The sequence below is a fragment of the Harpegnathos saltator genome, unplaced genomic scaffold (genome assembly GCF_003227715.2).
Source record: "Harpegnathos saltator strain DR-91 unplaced genomic scaffold, Hsal_v8.6 scaffold103, whole genome shotgun sequence".
Classification (NCBI taxonomy): domain Eukaryota; kingdom Metazoa; phylum Arthropoda; class Insecta; order Hymenoptera; family Formicidae; genus Harpegnathos; species Harpegnathos saltator.
In genome coordinates this window covers 199,432-216,442 of record NW_020229877.1, presented here as the reverse complement: position 1 = coordinate 216,442, position 17,011 = coordinate 199,432, and the positions used below count along the sequence as shown (strand labels likewise).

The 17,011-nt window shown below is 51.1% G+C and overlaps 1 protein-coding gene across 5 annotated transcripts in view; it reads right to left on the bottom strand.

Moving 5' to 3' along the window:
- The window catches only part of LOC105188093 (GATA-binding factor A), a 56,099-nt gene extending 48,914 nt beyond the window's left edge, over window positions 1–7,185 (bottom strand). The window contains exon 1 of one of the 5 annotated variants that reach the window (XM_025298812.1): window positions 5,915–7,185. In XM_025298812.1, the coding sequence (XP_025154597.1) occupies window positions 5,915–5,979 (65 nt within the window). In that variant the 5' untranslated portion in view covers window positions 5,980–7,185. Of the gene's footprint in view, window positions 1–5,230; window positions 5,402–5,914 lie in introns of those variants that run through there. The other 4 variants (XM_025298823.1, XM_025298819.1, XM_025298824.1 and 1 more) reach the window with 4 other exon arrangements.
- Between the last annotated feature and the right edge of the window lie 9,826 nt (window positions 7,186–17,011).

Genomic DNA, 17,011 nt, shown 5'->3' with positions numbered 1-17,011 from the left:
CGGTTACCTCGTGATCGGTTTTCAATTCGCGAGCTTTTCACGCGATTCGCGAGTGTGTTCCTAAAATAACTTTATTGTACCGTGAGCCTGTCCGCGAGTGTATCCACAAAGTGATAGAACTGAACGCGCAATGGACCAACTTATTAATCGAGCTCATAAATTCCGTATACCGAGATTAATCGGAACCGCTCGTTTTCGTTAACGCTGTCGAAATATTTGAACAACATCGTTAAGAATAATGCGAGTATTAATCGCGTCGCGAGTGGAATGAAGTAGCAGTCAACGTGGGACCATGCAGCGGCACTTTCGTCGATGGACCAAGCTGGGCATGGATGGATTTCAACGCGAGATGGTGAGTGTCCAATTTCGACACTCGCAAAGTGTAATTTTACGTAGTGCATGCACAAAATAGTAAATCGCATTGATTTTCAACGAACAGAGTCTGGGCATGGTTCTATACTGTCACATAAGACTCTGTGTGTAACTAATTGTTATTCCGACAATTTTGCGACATTCCGCATATCTTTGATTATGAAAATTGTTACATATGTATAATATATCGCTAAGATCATATATTTTTATTGCGACATTCTGCATATTTTTAATTATGGAAATTGTTATATATGTATAATATATATATCGCCAAGATCGGCATACAACGAGAGTTTACACACACTTAAAAATTAAAACAACGCCTAACTAGTACGCGTCTACATAATACACAACAAAATTATACATTTCCGCGTCTATCTTGAGCGCAAAATCGCACTTAAACCTTCGCGCTTGAACCATGAAGCTTACCTTGTTCTCATAGTAAACCCTTCAGTTAGCATCGAATTAATTCCTCCCGAGATCGTATAGCGGACAAAGCGCTCGAGTAAAACTCATTAAGTTAGCGAACGACAGAATTTAATCGTGGGACAAGCTGCCTCGCGATATCGCGCGGGTACTCCGCGCGTTACCTGTAGGAAAAAGTGAAATGCGCAGCCGGAAGGAGACCGGCCTCGCCGTTGGAAAGACGTTGATTAGGGATGACCGTTTCAAGCGGATGTGAAGTAATCACCGAAGAGCACCCGGTAGTGCGATAACCTATCGCGTGGCGGCCGATAGGAGTATGTTCTGGTCTCCCATCGCGAGAGCTCAGCCACGAGTAATTTTCAAGTGATGCCGTTTACAAGCTAAATCACGACGCGTGATTCTCGAACGCCTCTCGCGATCCGATATCGGTGTTCAATTAACACTCCGACCGGGTGAGTGATTTGCGTTTACATCCGAAAGACACGCGTGAATTCCTGCCGGCTGGAATTTCATAATATCTGGAATCAGCTTTCACGTTAACACGTGCGCGCTTATTTATTATCGTCCGATCCGCCGCGCGTGACACTATCCGCAATACGTGAGGATAGGTGAGGAAGGGAAGAGGGGGGAGAGAACGGAGGTCCACCCGCATGTCGCGACACTTGTCGCGGGGGGGAACAACGACGAGCGATGGGGAGACGGCGACTTCGACGAGGACGGCGACGGCGACGTAGGAGCATAGCATCGCGTCGCGATAAAAGGCGAGTCCGATACCAAAAGCGAGTACGTACAGCGGGGTATCAGCGATACAGCGGACAGGCATTGTTCCACGGCGAGAGAGGCCTACGTGGTCGTGCTTTATGAGCGGCCGATAGTCGTACGTATGTCCACGTGGACACAACCCCTTATACAGGGTGGCCCGGTCGCGATCTGTCAGACCTACGCGTGCCCGCAATTTCGCGTCGCGCATTTCGGCTGGATTTTGAGCGCCAGTCTCCTCCAAATGTTACTCTCGGCATGAGAATATATTTCATACGTGCAGTATTCCGCTCAATCGTTAGAGACACGCGCTCACTCAAGTGAGCCCCCCTCAAGCTCCAGCTTGGCTCATTTGAGCTAAGAGCTCGGAGCTCTCAAACGATCCCGAGCGAGAAAAGTTCGGGAAAATCGAGCGAGATGTGTAACCGTGTGAATTTCGCAAACCTTTATGACGAATGCGCATCTTTATCGTTGCCTCGGCTGGGAGATAACGCACGACATCGTGCAAACAGGACTTCATGAATACGTATCGCGATACATCGAAATATATACCGGCACCGCCATTCTTTCTCCACGAGCTTTATCTAAACAGCTATTTCCCGCAGCGCGATAGAGCCTGCGTGTACATGTGTGCGTTAACCGGCAACAATAGCTCGGCTAATTATCTATCTCGGGAACGCTCGTCAGCACGTAATTTTTATGGAGCTTGCACACCGGCGCTCGCGTCGCCCGTGCGGAATCGATTTTACGCCCACTCGTTTCACGGAGTCGCTCGCCGTGTTAACATTTCGCCTCGTCGCCGGACACGTGCACGCTCTGATTGTACACGCGATTAAATAATTGCGTAACCGCGACCTCTCTCTCTCTCTCTCTCTCTCCCCCCCCTCTCTCTCTCTCTTTCTCTCTCTCTCTCTCTCTCTCTCTCTCTCCCTCTCTCTCTCTCTCTGCGAGTAATCGGCCGTTTTCGCCGGCCGCTCTCGGCGGCGTGAGCGATCGGCTGATTTTTCGTCGATCATCGTCGATATCTCGAATTTTTTAATCTCTCTCTCTCCCCCCCTGGACCCCTCGAATCTGCGATATCTCCCACGCCACGCTCATCGCTTCGGCCGAAGTTTCTTTTACGCTGCGATAAGGGCGAGTAAACCCTTCTTCTAAACACAAGGCGAGAGCTCGCGGATAATCTTTATGGCGACGTGTATGGAATTCTCCGGCAGGCATCCAGCGATCGCGGCATCAGAGGACGATTTTAATTGCCGCGCGGAATAAAAGCGCTCTTAGGTCGCGCACGGAGGGAGGGCTTGAGGAGGGGGGTTGGTGGATGAAAAAAAAGAGTGAGAAGTGTTCAGGTAACGGGACGGGAACAGACCGCGATGGCGACTCATGGACGGCTCTGGAGAGTATCTCGTGCAGCAGATGCTGCATCGTCGACGACGTGTCTGGCACGGAATCGCGTCGATAAATCGCCGCTTCATGGCCGCTTTGAAGTCTCGATAAAAACGTTAACTACTTGTTCAATTATTTCGAGTACGGTTCGAGCCGAGTTGTCGCGTTCTTCGCCTCGTCTCCGTCTCGTTTTTTTTTCCTTTTTCACCGCTTATGCACGATCGTGGAACAGGCGTGCTCGGACGGATACTTCGTTTCCAATTTCGTGCTTCAGAGATAACAGTCGACTTGATAACGAACCTATGATGGCCGTCTGTTGCACACAATATCGCAGATGCGACACTGTTAGCATCATATATCATGCAGTAAAGCGTTTTGTATTTTCAATCGTGATATAACTTCGTCGACCGCGAATAAAATACAACTAGCCACACGTGAAGCGATTCGCGATTTATCAGCAGCGTGTTGCTCGCGCTTTTCCGAGATATCTGTCGAATTATTACCTGGTCAGGAAACCTCAAAATGGTCATATGAACAGCATTCGATTGTTTTAGTTTTCGCTCGCGGCCGCGCTTCAATGTTGGCTCGCAACGTTTCATTGCATTTCAGCGTTTCTTCCAAAATCATTGTCACACACTGAGAAAAAATTGTATTAAAATTAAACAAGTCTTTGTTCGAATACGACTGTGAATACATTTATTCAAATTAAGCGACTAATTTCTAAAATGAAGTACAGAGGTTCTCTCTCTCTCTCTCGCTCTCTCTCTCTCTTTCTCAATGTAAACTTTTTTCTGGAATTTTAGAAAATAATTGCTTAATTTAAATAAATCTATTCACAGTCGTATTAGGACAAAGATTTGTTTAATGTTTTTACAGTGCATTATTACGCAATTTATTTAATCTCACATCTCTCGACTCTCTCTCTCTCTCTCTCTCTCTCTCTCTCTCTCTCTCTCTCTCTCTCTCTCTCTCTCTCTCTCTCTCTCTCTCTTTCTTTTTCTCGCTGAAAATTGAGCAAAGTGAACCTAATACACGCGTAAAAAGCAAAAACCGCGCAGCATCCCGCGTGAGAATCGCGAGTCTCTCCCCGCAGTCGCGGATTGCGCCAAATGGCGGAGCAACAAGAGCAATCCTCCACCCCGACCGCTCGGCATCTACATATCCAGCTGAAAGGGCTGGAACACGACCGCCCTCCCCACCCGCTCTCTTGCTAGCATTTCTCTCCCCGCGATAATTAACGTTAATGAGCGAAACTAATTGATATCGGCGACCCGGCGGCTAACATCAAATCGCTCTTACAATTACAAGTTGCTGTTTTTTTCGATTCTCTCGATAGGCCGTTAATCACCGCCGCTCGCCCTAAATCACCAAAGTTTCGTCACGCGAGGTCGCATCCCGCGCCATTCGTCACACGTCGGAGACTACTCCGCGGTCGCGAGATTCCGGCGACACTGGGTATATTTCGCAGCGGCAGCTGTCCTTCCCGCCACTGCAGTGGTGATTTTGCGAGAGGTGAACCCGCGATATCGATAATTACCGACGGTGACCGGCCTTTGCATCGTGGCTTCCCGTCACCCTTTTCCTCTCCCCCCCTCCCCCTGATCCTCGCGAAAATTACTAGCGCGCATTGTGGCACCAACATTTTCGCGCGAATTAGCCGCCGGTCGTCGCGGACGGACTTTACTCGCGTCCGATCGGTATCTCACGCTTCCTATTAATTTTAGCCCCCCCCCTTTCTCCTCCCTCCTGTAATTTCCCCATTGGCTAGAGGGATGAGAGGACACTCGAAGTCGGCAGTCGTCCCGACTCCGGCGTGGAAATTCGCGAGCAGCGCGCTCGCACAGGCTCGCTAGTTTCTGCGCGAACCACCGACGCGCCTGTTATCGCTAATTAATGTCAATACGCGAAAACGAGTGTGATAATGAGCCTCGTCTATGTGTGGCCGCAATAAATACACTATGATTGCGATACAATGCGCATCCTGATAAGCGGCCACCGCGCTCGCGGTCGGCGTTCGCGTGACGCAAAACGGCGTTTGTTATCGTACCCGTTTGTTATCCTCCGATCCGCGATGATGATCGCGACGGTCGAATGCGACTCGCAGAAAATTCGCTCGAAAATTAATATCACCCCGCTAATTGATGGCCGGCTCCGGTGTCTGAAACTTGGTTCCAACGGCGACCAATTGACCCGGTAATGCGCACGAATAGTTTTCGCGATATGACTCGCGAAGTACGAGTGCTTCGATAAATCGCGCGAAGTGTTTTCCAGCGAAGGGTCTCGTACTCACGTGTTATCAGTCAGCGGTTGACATCCTCGTCTTGCAGAAACGTGTTCGGCCGAGAAGTCTTGGTGATTCGGCAGATCGCGCGTGCTGGTCCCTTCGGTACTCTGTCCGAGCGATCGCGCGTACTGTTTCGCGTGTCACTTTTCACTCTCTCTCTCTCTCTCTCTCTCTCTCTCTCTCTCTCTCTCTCTCTCTCTCTCTCTCTCTCTCTCTCTCTCTCTCTCTCTCTCTCTCTCTCTCTCTCTCTCTCTCTCTCTCTCTCCCTCTCTCTCTCTCTCTCTCTCTCTCTCTCTCTCTCTCTCTCTCTCTCTCTCTCTCTCTCTCTCTCTCTCTCTCTCTCTCTCTCTCTCTCTCTCTCTCTCTCTCTCTCTCCTTCTCTCTTGGAGTCGTGTACTCTGACGAGCAAGTAACTGGTTCTCCCCTTTATCTGACGAACGGCTGACGCAATATAATTGCGGCGAACTGCTCGACTAAAAAGTGTGTCCGGGTATTCGCGACCGATCACACTTCCATGCCGCGCGGAGCCGCTTCGACGCGTGTTGAGGTCTCCGACGGGACAAATGTTGACGCTAGATCGTTCACTCACGTTCAACGGCAACTCCCTCGCGTACGCTTCGTGCTGATTCTTTCCTGCTCGTCAGCGGGTAGTTAGAAGAGGCTTTCTTAGGTCGAAGAAGCGTGCTTTACCTGCCGAAACTGAGATCACGATCGGGTCGTTTCCTTTCTTGGGAAGGACACTCGTCTTGCCGCATACTGCGTCTTCTCTCCCTTGCACTTCATATAGTATAAACGTCTTTTTTCTGTCGAACCGTCTTTCGAAACGACCTTTTTTCGCTTCACGAGAGGCTTGACGATGCCAACAGGCGATCGAAGACAAGTCCGGATGACTAAGCCGAGTCGAGTCCTCTGCGATTGATGAGATCGGCCCGCTCACTTCTCTCCTTGAGGCGGGAATTTAATTCAAACGGGAAACCGTCAGCCGCGCGAAGACCTCTGATAACGTAACCGACGGTTGTCCAATGATCAGCGGTATCTCCATTCTATATCCAACTGGTCCTCCGCGCAACGTCTCCGGAACGTCTCGTTACATTGGAATCACCACCAATCTCGGAGTGTGTATCCTTCACTGTCCACCAACACGCTCGCCACAGAACTAGCTGCGAGGCAGCACCTCCTCCACTATCTCAGAACATATCGGTCACTTCCGTCCGTCGCCAAGTGGACTCCAATGATCCAAAGTTTCCGAGATCACTGTGAAATCCTATGTATCCCTGAGTCATTGAAATAGTCTTCGGCGACGTCAGTAATTTGATTATTCCTCCGGTTAGATACCGTCTAGTTAAGATATCGATCCGGCTCCATCGGCCAATCGGCTTCTCCAAAATTCTCAGGACACCGCCACACTTCCTGCTGGATCCTACGGCTCCACGCTCGCGTCGGTGTCTGTGTGTGTGTGTGTATGTGTGTGTGTGTGTAGGTGTGTATGTGTGTGTGCATGTGTGCACGTGTGCGGGTGTATATGAGATAACCGCGGGACTGCCTCCAGGACGTGGTGCAGCCGATGACTGCGTCTTTGAAACTGTCCTGGACAGTCACCTCTCCAGCTGGAGCAGCGGGACGAGGAGAAGCCGCGGTGCGGGAGGCGACGGCGATGCCGGTCGAGTAGGGTCAAGCTACGCGGGGCAGGGATGGGTCCGACTTGGGGAGCAAAGGGGCTGAGGGGAAGCAACGGACGAGGACAAACGCGACTGGGGAGGGACCGATGGGTCGTTCCATGCTTCTGATTCCGACCAAGGTGACCGGACTAGGCGGTTCTCCAGACCCGACCGCGGTTACTTTCAGGGGCGGAGCGAAACACGTTCGCGTGTGGAAACCTGGGGCCCGTGATCGAGAGGCGGCGACCACCTCCACACCCGGGATCGATTTTCATAAAATCTTTTTTCACCCGCCCTTTCTCTCGCTCTCTCGCTCTCTCTTTCCCCCCTCCCTCCCTCCCTCCCTCCCTCTCTCTCTCTCTCTCTCTCTCTCTTTCTCTCTCTTCTTCTTCGCTCTCTGTCTCGCGTTTCGCTCTTTCCGCGTCTCCGTCGTCGTGGCCGTCGCGAGCGAGCGAGCGAGCGAACGTTCGATCTCCGTCTCTCCTCCTCGAGCTCGCCGGCGCTCGGCGTTGGCGTCTCCTTTCCACCTTGTCGAGCGCCTATAATGTCCGACCAGATCGGACATGGATAAGAAAGTGCGCCGGGTCGTTCCTCATGGATATCTTCGGGTATCCGCGCCGCCTTGAGTCTGACTTATGGACTACCTCGGTACACCGTCCGAGGCTTTTTGGCTCGCTCGCGCGCAAGCTTTTTTCCACGCGGTTTCTTCCGTGCGAGCGTGCGTGCGTGCGTGCGTGCGTGCATGTCTCGATGGCTACAGTTCAGGCCTCGAGTCGGTATAATTCTTGTTGTTATGAAATTAGCGGAGTACAACCCTCGAGAACGCGCACACAGCTCTCAATCGATCCTCTCTCTCTCTCTCTCTCTCTCTCTCTCTCTCTCTCTCTCTCTCTCTCTCTCTCTCTCTCTCTCTCTCTCTCTCTCTCTCTCTCTCTCTCTCTCTCTCTCTCTCTCTCTCTCTCTCTCTCTCTCTCTCTCTCTCTCGGGTGTAGGACTCGAAGAAGGACATGAAACATCGCGATCAGCGCGAGCAAAGCGAGACGAGAGGTCGAATCTCGCGCGACACATTTTTTGCAAATACCTTCCGCCGTCGGCGCCGCGCGTCGAGACGTGAGACTTTACACGAGGAGACGCACGTATCGAGGAAGAAACAGTAGCCAATCAGGCTGGTCGTTGCGCAGAGGTCGAGCGAAAAATACGTTCTCGTGGCTTATACTTCGTTAATTGGAAACTCGAGGTTAATTGCTGGCCCGATTAGGACGCGATTACTCGTCGTTTATCGCCGTTACTTATAATAAATCAGTCGCCCGCGCGCAGATAAACGTTCACGGAACGCCGCGCGGCACCTCTCTTGGCGACTCGCCCTCGGTTGTTGCTCAACCGCCAACGTGCTGCGACTAGCTGCGCTTTTCGTCTCGTATCTCTCGTCCGAGCCGCGCTCGCAATTAACGCGCGATATTTCGCAAATTAACGCGCGAGGCAGGAGCCGGGGCTCGAGCGCAGGAGCGCGCGTACGCGCGACATTGGCGTATAATTCGTCGTTATTAAGTCCCTATTATTAGAGATTGTTATGTATATTTAACACGGGGAAGACTGTGCGCTTTGGTGCGACAAGGTGTTAGTGTAATTACAGTGCGGAGGGAGGGTGAGAGATAACGCGACACAGAGTGGCGTGTGTTACGTACACGAGCGCGGTTCCTCCGCGTGCGTGCGCGCGCGAACGTGTAAACGGGACAGACAAAAGTGGGAAAACAAATTAATCTGCTTAAAGATATCTTGTCGCGCATTAACCGTGCGATTGGCAAGCCAAGAAGCGCAATCGCGCCGTCATTATCGTAGGTGAGTCCCATCGGAATACGCGCGGCGTGGCGAGCAAAAGGAGAACTCGCTCGAGACGTGTTCCGACGAAAGACCTCTCGTCGTCTCCACCTCGCGCTTCTGCGCTCTCTCGCTCGCGCTATCACCGCTCGCATTAATCAACCGCGGTGGCGGTGGGCTCTTTATGCAATTATGGTAACCATCGCGGGCCACGCGCATAACAGCCCGCACAAATCCCGCTGTAGATTTCAATAATTATTAATCGCGGCCAATTAAGAACGCCCTTCGCTTTCCTACGCTTTCCGACGGAAAGTTCTTTCAACTGCCCTGCCTGGGTCTCTCTCCTCTCTCTCTCTCTCTCTCTCTCTCTCTCTCTCTCTCTCTCTCTCTCTCTCTCTCTCTCTCTCTCTCTCTCTCTCTCGTGTGAATTCTTTCGCCCGCCCCGATTTTTCCTCCTGCGGTTCGCCTAACTCACGACGCGTCGTTAATGGAAACATCCGATCGCGCGGATAACGCGCGAGGATGTAAGTTTACCCTGCCTTTTGCCTAATGGAAGCGCGGTCGCTCTTCTATTCGCACACGTCATTCGCATGGCGCACGTGAAATGCAGCGGCGCATTTCTCGGTGACCGAGACCCCGCAGGAAAACCGGACATGGCGTGCCGCTAAAAACCCCCCACGAGTTGATACTTATCATAATACCGGTAGCTTGTGTCCAGAAAGAGGAAAGCCTCGCTTTCTTCTTTCCTTTTTCACTTTCTCCTTCCTCCTTCTCTCTCTCTCTCTCTCTCTCTCTCTCTCTCTCTCTCTCTCTCTCTCTCTCTCTCTCTCTCTCTCTCTCTCTCTCTCTCTCTCTCTCTCTCTCTCTCTTTCTCTCTCTCTCCCTCTCCCCCCTCTCTCTCTCTCTCTCTCTCTCTCGCGTTGCACCCTCGCTTCGAAGAACGAGGATTTTCCATTTGTGGGACGAGTAAAGTGCTTTAAGCCATACCTGGGAAAAAGTCGTCGCTACCTCCACGACCTCCAGACCGTAAGGGTCTGACTCCACTCTTTTCATGTGAAAAGTGTTTTCGAATTAGTCATCGGTCGGCGTAATTTTGGGACAATAGAGCCGATAAGCGCCGTCGCAAATCTTTTTTTGTCTCTCGTTGAATTTCTTTCAGCTAAATTGACTATGTGGTGTCTCTCCTGTGAGGGATAGGTTCCTGTGTTTGCTTTTATCTACTGATCACTATTATGGGCGTAATTTTACAAACATGAACATTATGGTGAAAATAAACTACAGCAGAGAGCGAAAGAATGAAACGAGAAGGTTCTTCCAATTGTCTCAAACAAGGGTTCGTCCTTTAGGGTTTCTAGATCTCGAAGTCGAGATCTTTGAGATCCTTTTAAGCTCGGGGAAACGGAGAAACAACCTCTCGCGAAGACAAACTTCGGGAATAATACGTCGCCGGCGGTCCAGCAACCTGAGCGCTGCGACTCACCGTCTCGTCATCGTCGTCGGAAACTGCCGTAATGGAGCTGTTTTATGCGGGCGTTCCAAATTTTCGGCATTATCGGACACGATCTCGTCCAATTATCTACCGGCGGATGTTATTAGCGTCTCTCTATATCCTGTAGGTCTACATAAGTCTTTCTCTGCGCATTTTTCACCGTCGGTCACCCAAGAATTAAAATACCACCGTGAGAGTGTCTACCGACGAAGAGCGGAGAACGCTGTCGCGCTTGCACGCGAGACCAAGTGCGTTTCTAGATGCGTTTTCGGCCGAAGCTGCGGAATGCGAATGGAGCCGAAGTAAAGGCGCGTTTCTGGAAGAAACGAAGGGGAAAGGGGGGGAGGGACACGAGGTGGTTTTATCGAGACTCGGGTCGGAGTCGTAGAACGAAATAACGAATGGCACTTTAACCCTTCTCGGTCCCGTGGATTCTTTTTTCGCGACGTGAAAATAATGTTCGACATTCGCGGCCGAATAGCGACTTTTATTTGAGCCTGAAAGCCCGTCTATAATTCTAAATAACCGCGATGCAATTTCGGCCTCGGTATGTTCGGTGTCCCGTGTCGCTGGTTGGCTAACTTGCTGGCTGGCTCTCGGTTGTTGCTTCAGCGTTAATCACTTAAAGTTTCGCACGATCGGATAGCGCTCGCCCCCGGATGAGTCCCCCCTCGTGACGACGAGGCTAATGGAGCTGTTCTCTCCGTCGTCTTCCAGATTTCTATTTTATCCGAACACGATCTTGGCTACCAATTGTCGCGGCGATACGATCTATACGAAACCTCCCCGGAGCAGCGACGACGTGATCTCCTGCGTGCGGGGTCCTTTCCTTCTGGTCCTCTCGTCGCCGCGTGCGTGTCCTCCGTCTCTTTTATTTACGCATACACACACACACACACACACACGTATATACACGAGTTCCGCGACTTGCACTTGCATTCCTCTTCTTCTTGTCTCGGCTAATTCGACGTCTGTTTCGGGAGTACGTGTTTATTTGAACTAGCAACGGCTCGTTGTAACAGTACGTCGGATCGGCAAGGTAATGTGACAGTAATTAGATGTCAGCGGGATGGAAATTGCGCGGTGGACGATCACGCGTGAGTGACCTGGCAGCTCTCGCCGTAAAGAAGGGAAGAACGCGTGGCGCTCGCTTAATCGCGACTCCCCGTGCGCGGGAATTAATGAATCGACCGTGCGCGATCCTTCTCGGCGGGCGATCAAAATATCTGACGCACAGTTAAGGCATTCTCCTGTGCTCTTCAAGCGCACTCGACCCGCCGCGGTATTACCGCTTACGGCCATAAGTGCAATCATCATCGCGAATGGCGAACGAGCGCATCGTGCCCTCGCGAGTACGGATCGTTCACTCGTAAACCGCTATCGGATCGTAAATTCGATCTTTGACTACCGAAATATTTATATCGTACGTGCCGTACGAGCTCTCTCGATCGATCAATATAGCGTCCCCCGTCGCATGTCGTCCCATGTCGTCGTCGTCGTCGTCGTTGTCTTTCTCATTCTATTTAATTAACAGCGCCGTTCCTTCCGCGAGTAAACAGCGGCGAGCTTTTTTACGATTTCGATTGCGCTATTGAGCGATATTGAGAGAGAGAGAGAGAGAGAGAGAGAGAGAGAGAGAGAGAGAGAGGGGGAGGAGGGTAGGAAAAGAGAGAAGAAACCCACCCCCTGCCGATTTTATGAAGTAATTTCGTGAACCAGCGTCTGTCATAACGATGCAGATTTAGATTACTTATTCTTCCTTTCCTCGTACACGCATAAAATGCTGTCCCGTCGTAAATTCTTACTGCTTTTCTAAGAGCACCGTGTGTCGATATCACGTCAAGATACGAGAGAGAGTATCTTCGCCGTTCTTCTCCAGAGTTCCGTTCTCAAACGTAATGATCGACTCGAGCTCTGCGTGAATAGGATGAAAAGTTTCTTGTTCCCGAGGGAGTAGCCGGAGTGCAAGTCACTTCGCACACATTGTAACTAAGTTTCAACACTGTTGTCCGGGCAGCGAATAAAACGGCATTCTACCGCGTGCTAAAGTACCAGCGTCTTCTCTCACAATAAGCCGCGACGGCAGTGGCGGCGTCGTCGTCATCCCCCCCTCCCCCCTCCCCCCTCCTCCCCCGGAGGATTCTTGTCTCGCGCGGCGCGCAATATAAAATTCATAAAATATCACTAATTTATATCCCGGGCGGAATGTGCAGAAGCGTCCGGACGTTGGGTTTCATCATGGCGGCACCATAAACGGGGCGGTCAGGTATGTATGTACCGAGCTCGGGGTGTTCTCCGGGGAAGAACGTTCGCGTCGATTTCTTTCTCGCCGCGGACGCGGCAGGGGGGAAGGCCGGGCGGGACAGAGAGGGCAAGAGTGCACTCTCCGTGCACTCACACCCCTTTGACCATTCGTCGTCCATTAGCGGCCTCGACGTGGAATGCAATTCCCGAGAGGAGGGCGAGAGGCACGGGGCGAGCAGTGGGAGGGAGCGGAGGTGGCGGAGGGCGGGAGAGGATAAAGTGCCGGGAGTCGAAGCCGGAGGGACATGGGAGGGATAAGGGGGACCCTGGGCAAAAGGAGAAGAGATAGGGAACGAGAGGGTTGATAGGAGAAATGTCAGGGGGAAAGGCTTGCGGTGAGGAAGGAGCGAACGGGGTGAGGAAAAAGCGAGCGGCGGACGATGTTTATTTCGTGATCTAGGACTAGATGAGCGAGTGCATCGCGCGATAAGGAGGGGGAGAGAGAGAGAGAGAGAGAGGGAGAGAGAGAGAGAGAGAGAGAGAGAGAGAGAGAGAGAGAGAGAGAGAGAGAGAGAGAGAGAGAGAGAAAGCAGCAGGAGAAGAAAAGACAGGTGGAAAGATCGCGAGGGGGTGGCCAAAAATAGTACGACACGGAGGAAGGACCTTCTCTAGGAAGGATCACGTGAATCGAATTTTCTCGTGCTCTCTCGAGAGCGTAACGTACCGAGAGGAGACGCGAAGAAGGTTGATTCGGGGAGGTGTTTCGCGCCGAGGAGGTGGACAGGAGGCTGTCGCTAGGTCTCCTCCTGCGTCGAAGGAGTCCCGCGGCGGGACGAAAATTATCTGCCCTGACAAGCGGCCAACTGCTTCCAGGAAAAAGCGATCCTTGTGTTGGTCATCCCGTAGCACGCATTAGCGTCGTCCGGCCGGTTTTGTTTTTCCAGGTTTTATTCCCGTCCGATTCTTTTTCCTCTCTTCCTTTTTCTTCCTCTCCCTGCGCGTTCGCGTCCTCCTCGCTTCGCGTCCTTCGTTCGTTCCGTCCCGTTCCGTCTGGTCTCATCTCTTCGTCTCCTCGTCTCACGTCGCCGCGGGCCACCGCGGATTGTCGGCGCCAATTAAGGCTCGTTCCTTGACTCCTTCGACGCGTCGTCTCAATCCGCACAAGAATTGTCGCTCGTCCCAGTCACGGTAGTCGTCCGACGGATTCCGCGAGAGCGGAACTTTTCGCCGGACCGCCGCGCCGGCGATCCTGCACGGCTGCACGGCTGGAGCGCCGACAGTGCAACTCGTACGCGCACTTCACGCCGACAGAAATACTCGAGACTTAAGAAAGACCTCGAAACGCAGAATAAAACGGATCATGAAATCATCACGAGATTGAGAATATGCAGATGGAGTCGTTTTAATCCGTATCTCGCGAGCGAGTACATGAGATCGTTTTCTGAAGACAAAAAGGATGATTTCCAAGTCGTCCGCTGCTCTTTCTCTCCCTCTCCCCCTCTCCCTCTCTCTCTTGAAAATTTTTAACTCGCGCGTTATTTTACTTGAGTACGGTGCGTGCACGATAAACACGCAGTCGAACTTCAGCCGGCTAAAATCGAGTAATGACGTCTTCCCCCCGAGATTGGTCGGGCACTTTTGTTTATTGTAACACATAACGCGCGCCAGTCAACGTTAATTAGAATCGATCGATTAGCCGAAGGCGCTGTAATACCTGCATTATCTCGTCGGGACGTTAGGATAAAATATGGCCGGTGCAGCTCACCGTTAAGTAACGGTAGAGATAGGCGTGGCGCCGATCAGAAAATTGAAGGGTGCAGCTTGACCAGGGGTGGTCGCCCTATTCTGCACCACCCACGAGTCTGCTGTCGCTAGGTTTGTGTCATTGTCCCTCGAAGTCATTAGGGATTCCTTCGTGCGTCGTCGGTAGCGATCGTTCCGTAGTCTGAGTTCGGTCGAATAAAAGAAAATCGAATTTAATCAGAACCGAAGCTGCGAAAGCCTGAAAATCGAGATTACGTCGAGATTCGGGTTACATATAGTAAATAGTTGAACATCGTGTGTTGCCGAATTAATGTGTACGCCGATCTTTGACGCGACGAACTCGCAGCGAGTCTACTCGCAGCGTTGTGTACTTTTCGTGTACGTAAAAAAAATAATCGCGCGGCGTAGACGAGCAGGCTGGTCCGCGCGCGCCTTCCGCTTGCAAGGAGAGTACGATTCTTATTGGATTATATGTGATTTACGTTCCTCATGGGTTTATAGATTGCGCGCTCTCCTGATGTTGAGAGCCTTTCACTCGCGCAGCCCGGCTCGTGCATAACGACAAATCAACCCACATGCATTAAACATTACCGGCGATTTACATATCGACATCCGTGCGCCATACATAGTAGCGAATAAAATGCGATACGCCTCGCATATAATGAGTCGCGATCGCCGTGCCGTAATATGCAGCTAGAATACACGGCGGTGCCGTTGTGGAGCCGCTCGCGAAACTCGCTCATTCACCAGCGATGTGAGAGATTTCATTTCATGCGCGCGCGCGCGTACACGCGAATCGAATTTCTCTCCATCTTTTGCCAACGTTTATTCGCGAAAACTTACGATCAATCTCAGACTCGGTGCCTGTCACTTTCCGAAAAAGGAGCCACTCCCCGAGTCTCCTTGAGTGACATTACACCTGAAAAGTGGAATAACAGCCACACTCGAAATTGAGTCACTTTCTAGCCGCATCGATCGAATTTTTCCACTTCGAATCACCGACTGATGATATCTTTGTTCGAGATCAAAGACTGAATTTGCGACAAGTGTCTCAATGGCCGGACACGTTCCAGTATCTGACCACTTTGAAAAGAAATATTTACTATTTATTTTGAATATTATTTAGTGAATGAAAGTAATAATTATTGTAAAAACAGAACTCCAGTATTGGTTGACGATTAGTAGGAAAAGAATATACCCAATTTCATGCTCTTGTGTTAAAATAAAAATTAATTAAATAAGTATGCACTTGTGGTTTGGCAAAATAATGGTGAATCGTTAATAAATTCATTCAGAGATAGCATCTATATTTACATTATTTCCCGTTAGCACATACTAATTTTCTAATTACGATCAGACACTGGGACAAATATATATCCGAACATTGAGCTATAACCTATTTCAACTGTCTGGTCAGTGGTACATTAATGCGTTTCATTACTTGTGTAAATATTTCATTGATAATAGATATAGCTACATTGGTCTAAATCACTTTCCTCTACTTAAGGGAATCTTAAGTTTTCGAACAAATGCAAATATTTATATCAAAACTATTTTTAATATTATACATATATTGTATTTTTTGTGACGACCTACGCTTAAACATCCGGTTACTGGGACGCTTACCTTACATTTCCATTGTCGTTGAGACAGAAATTGGCTCTAATCGACGATGGAATTTGGAGAGCAAACGCTGTCTCCGTCTGCTCTCCGCAAACGCGCTGTCGATCGAAAAACGGCGAATTAGGGGCGCATTCATTTGGCAGCAGCTGCACCCTCAGGGCGTCGCACCCTCCTTGCCCTCGCCACCCGGCGACGACGAGCTTCGGTCCCTCGCGTTCCCCCGGCGGGTCCACTCTGGAATCGGCGAGAAAGCCCCCTATGCGTCGCAATCTAATCGGCAAGCGGCGTCGGCGTTCCTCTTCTCGCTTCCTGGAAACCGGGTCGCGCTCTCGCGTGTGTGTTGGCGACCGCGGGGAACGTGGGTGCATCAGGATCGAGCCGTAGGTCCTGGTAATAGCCCTGTGGGCGAACGAGTCGTCGCGAGGCGAAAAAGAAGGAACTTGGTGGACGACGCGTGGTGGAATCGTGATCTCGGACGGCGGGAAGGGCCGAAGGAGACGGTGAAATAAAGCGCGGAATAAAGAGCGACGCGACGACGATCCTCGGAGACGGAACGGGGCATGGAGATGCGTCGGGACGAGTCGTTCGCGACTTGCGAGTGAGGCTTCCGCGAGGAAAATTTGCTTGAAACGCGCGACCCGCTCGGTCGAGAAATTCATTTTGACCTGTCGCTTCTCGAATCTCCATATCCGTGTTTGACAGAAACAAATGATTCATCGATTGAGTAATCGCCGAGCGATCCTTCGTACCGAAAATCGAGCCGGAATCTGTCGGTCGACCTAATAGCTCTCGTTCAAAAAGACGAGTTAATTTTCGAAATGTCCCTTCAAAACATGGAGAAACGTCAACATAACCGAGAATACGTCTCCTCGGCTTTTCCGGCAAATGGAGCGACGAAGGAGAGCAAGACGAGCGCGATATCGGGCAGAAACCGCGATGACCGCCCGGAGATTCCTATCCCCGCTTGCGTTAAGTCGCGAATGCCGCGGAGTTTCTGCTTCCTCCGTGTCTTTGTCATCGCGGACCCGTTATCGCGAGCGCGCGCGTATTGCTATCAGCCGCGTTCCCGAGACGAGAGAGAGAGAGAGAGAGAGAGAGAGAGAGAGAGAGAGAGAGAGAGAGAGCGGCCTTATCACCGCCGGCCGGAGCACCGGCCGTTGGAAGTTAATGAATGCATCATCAGCTTTATCG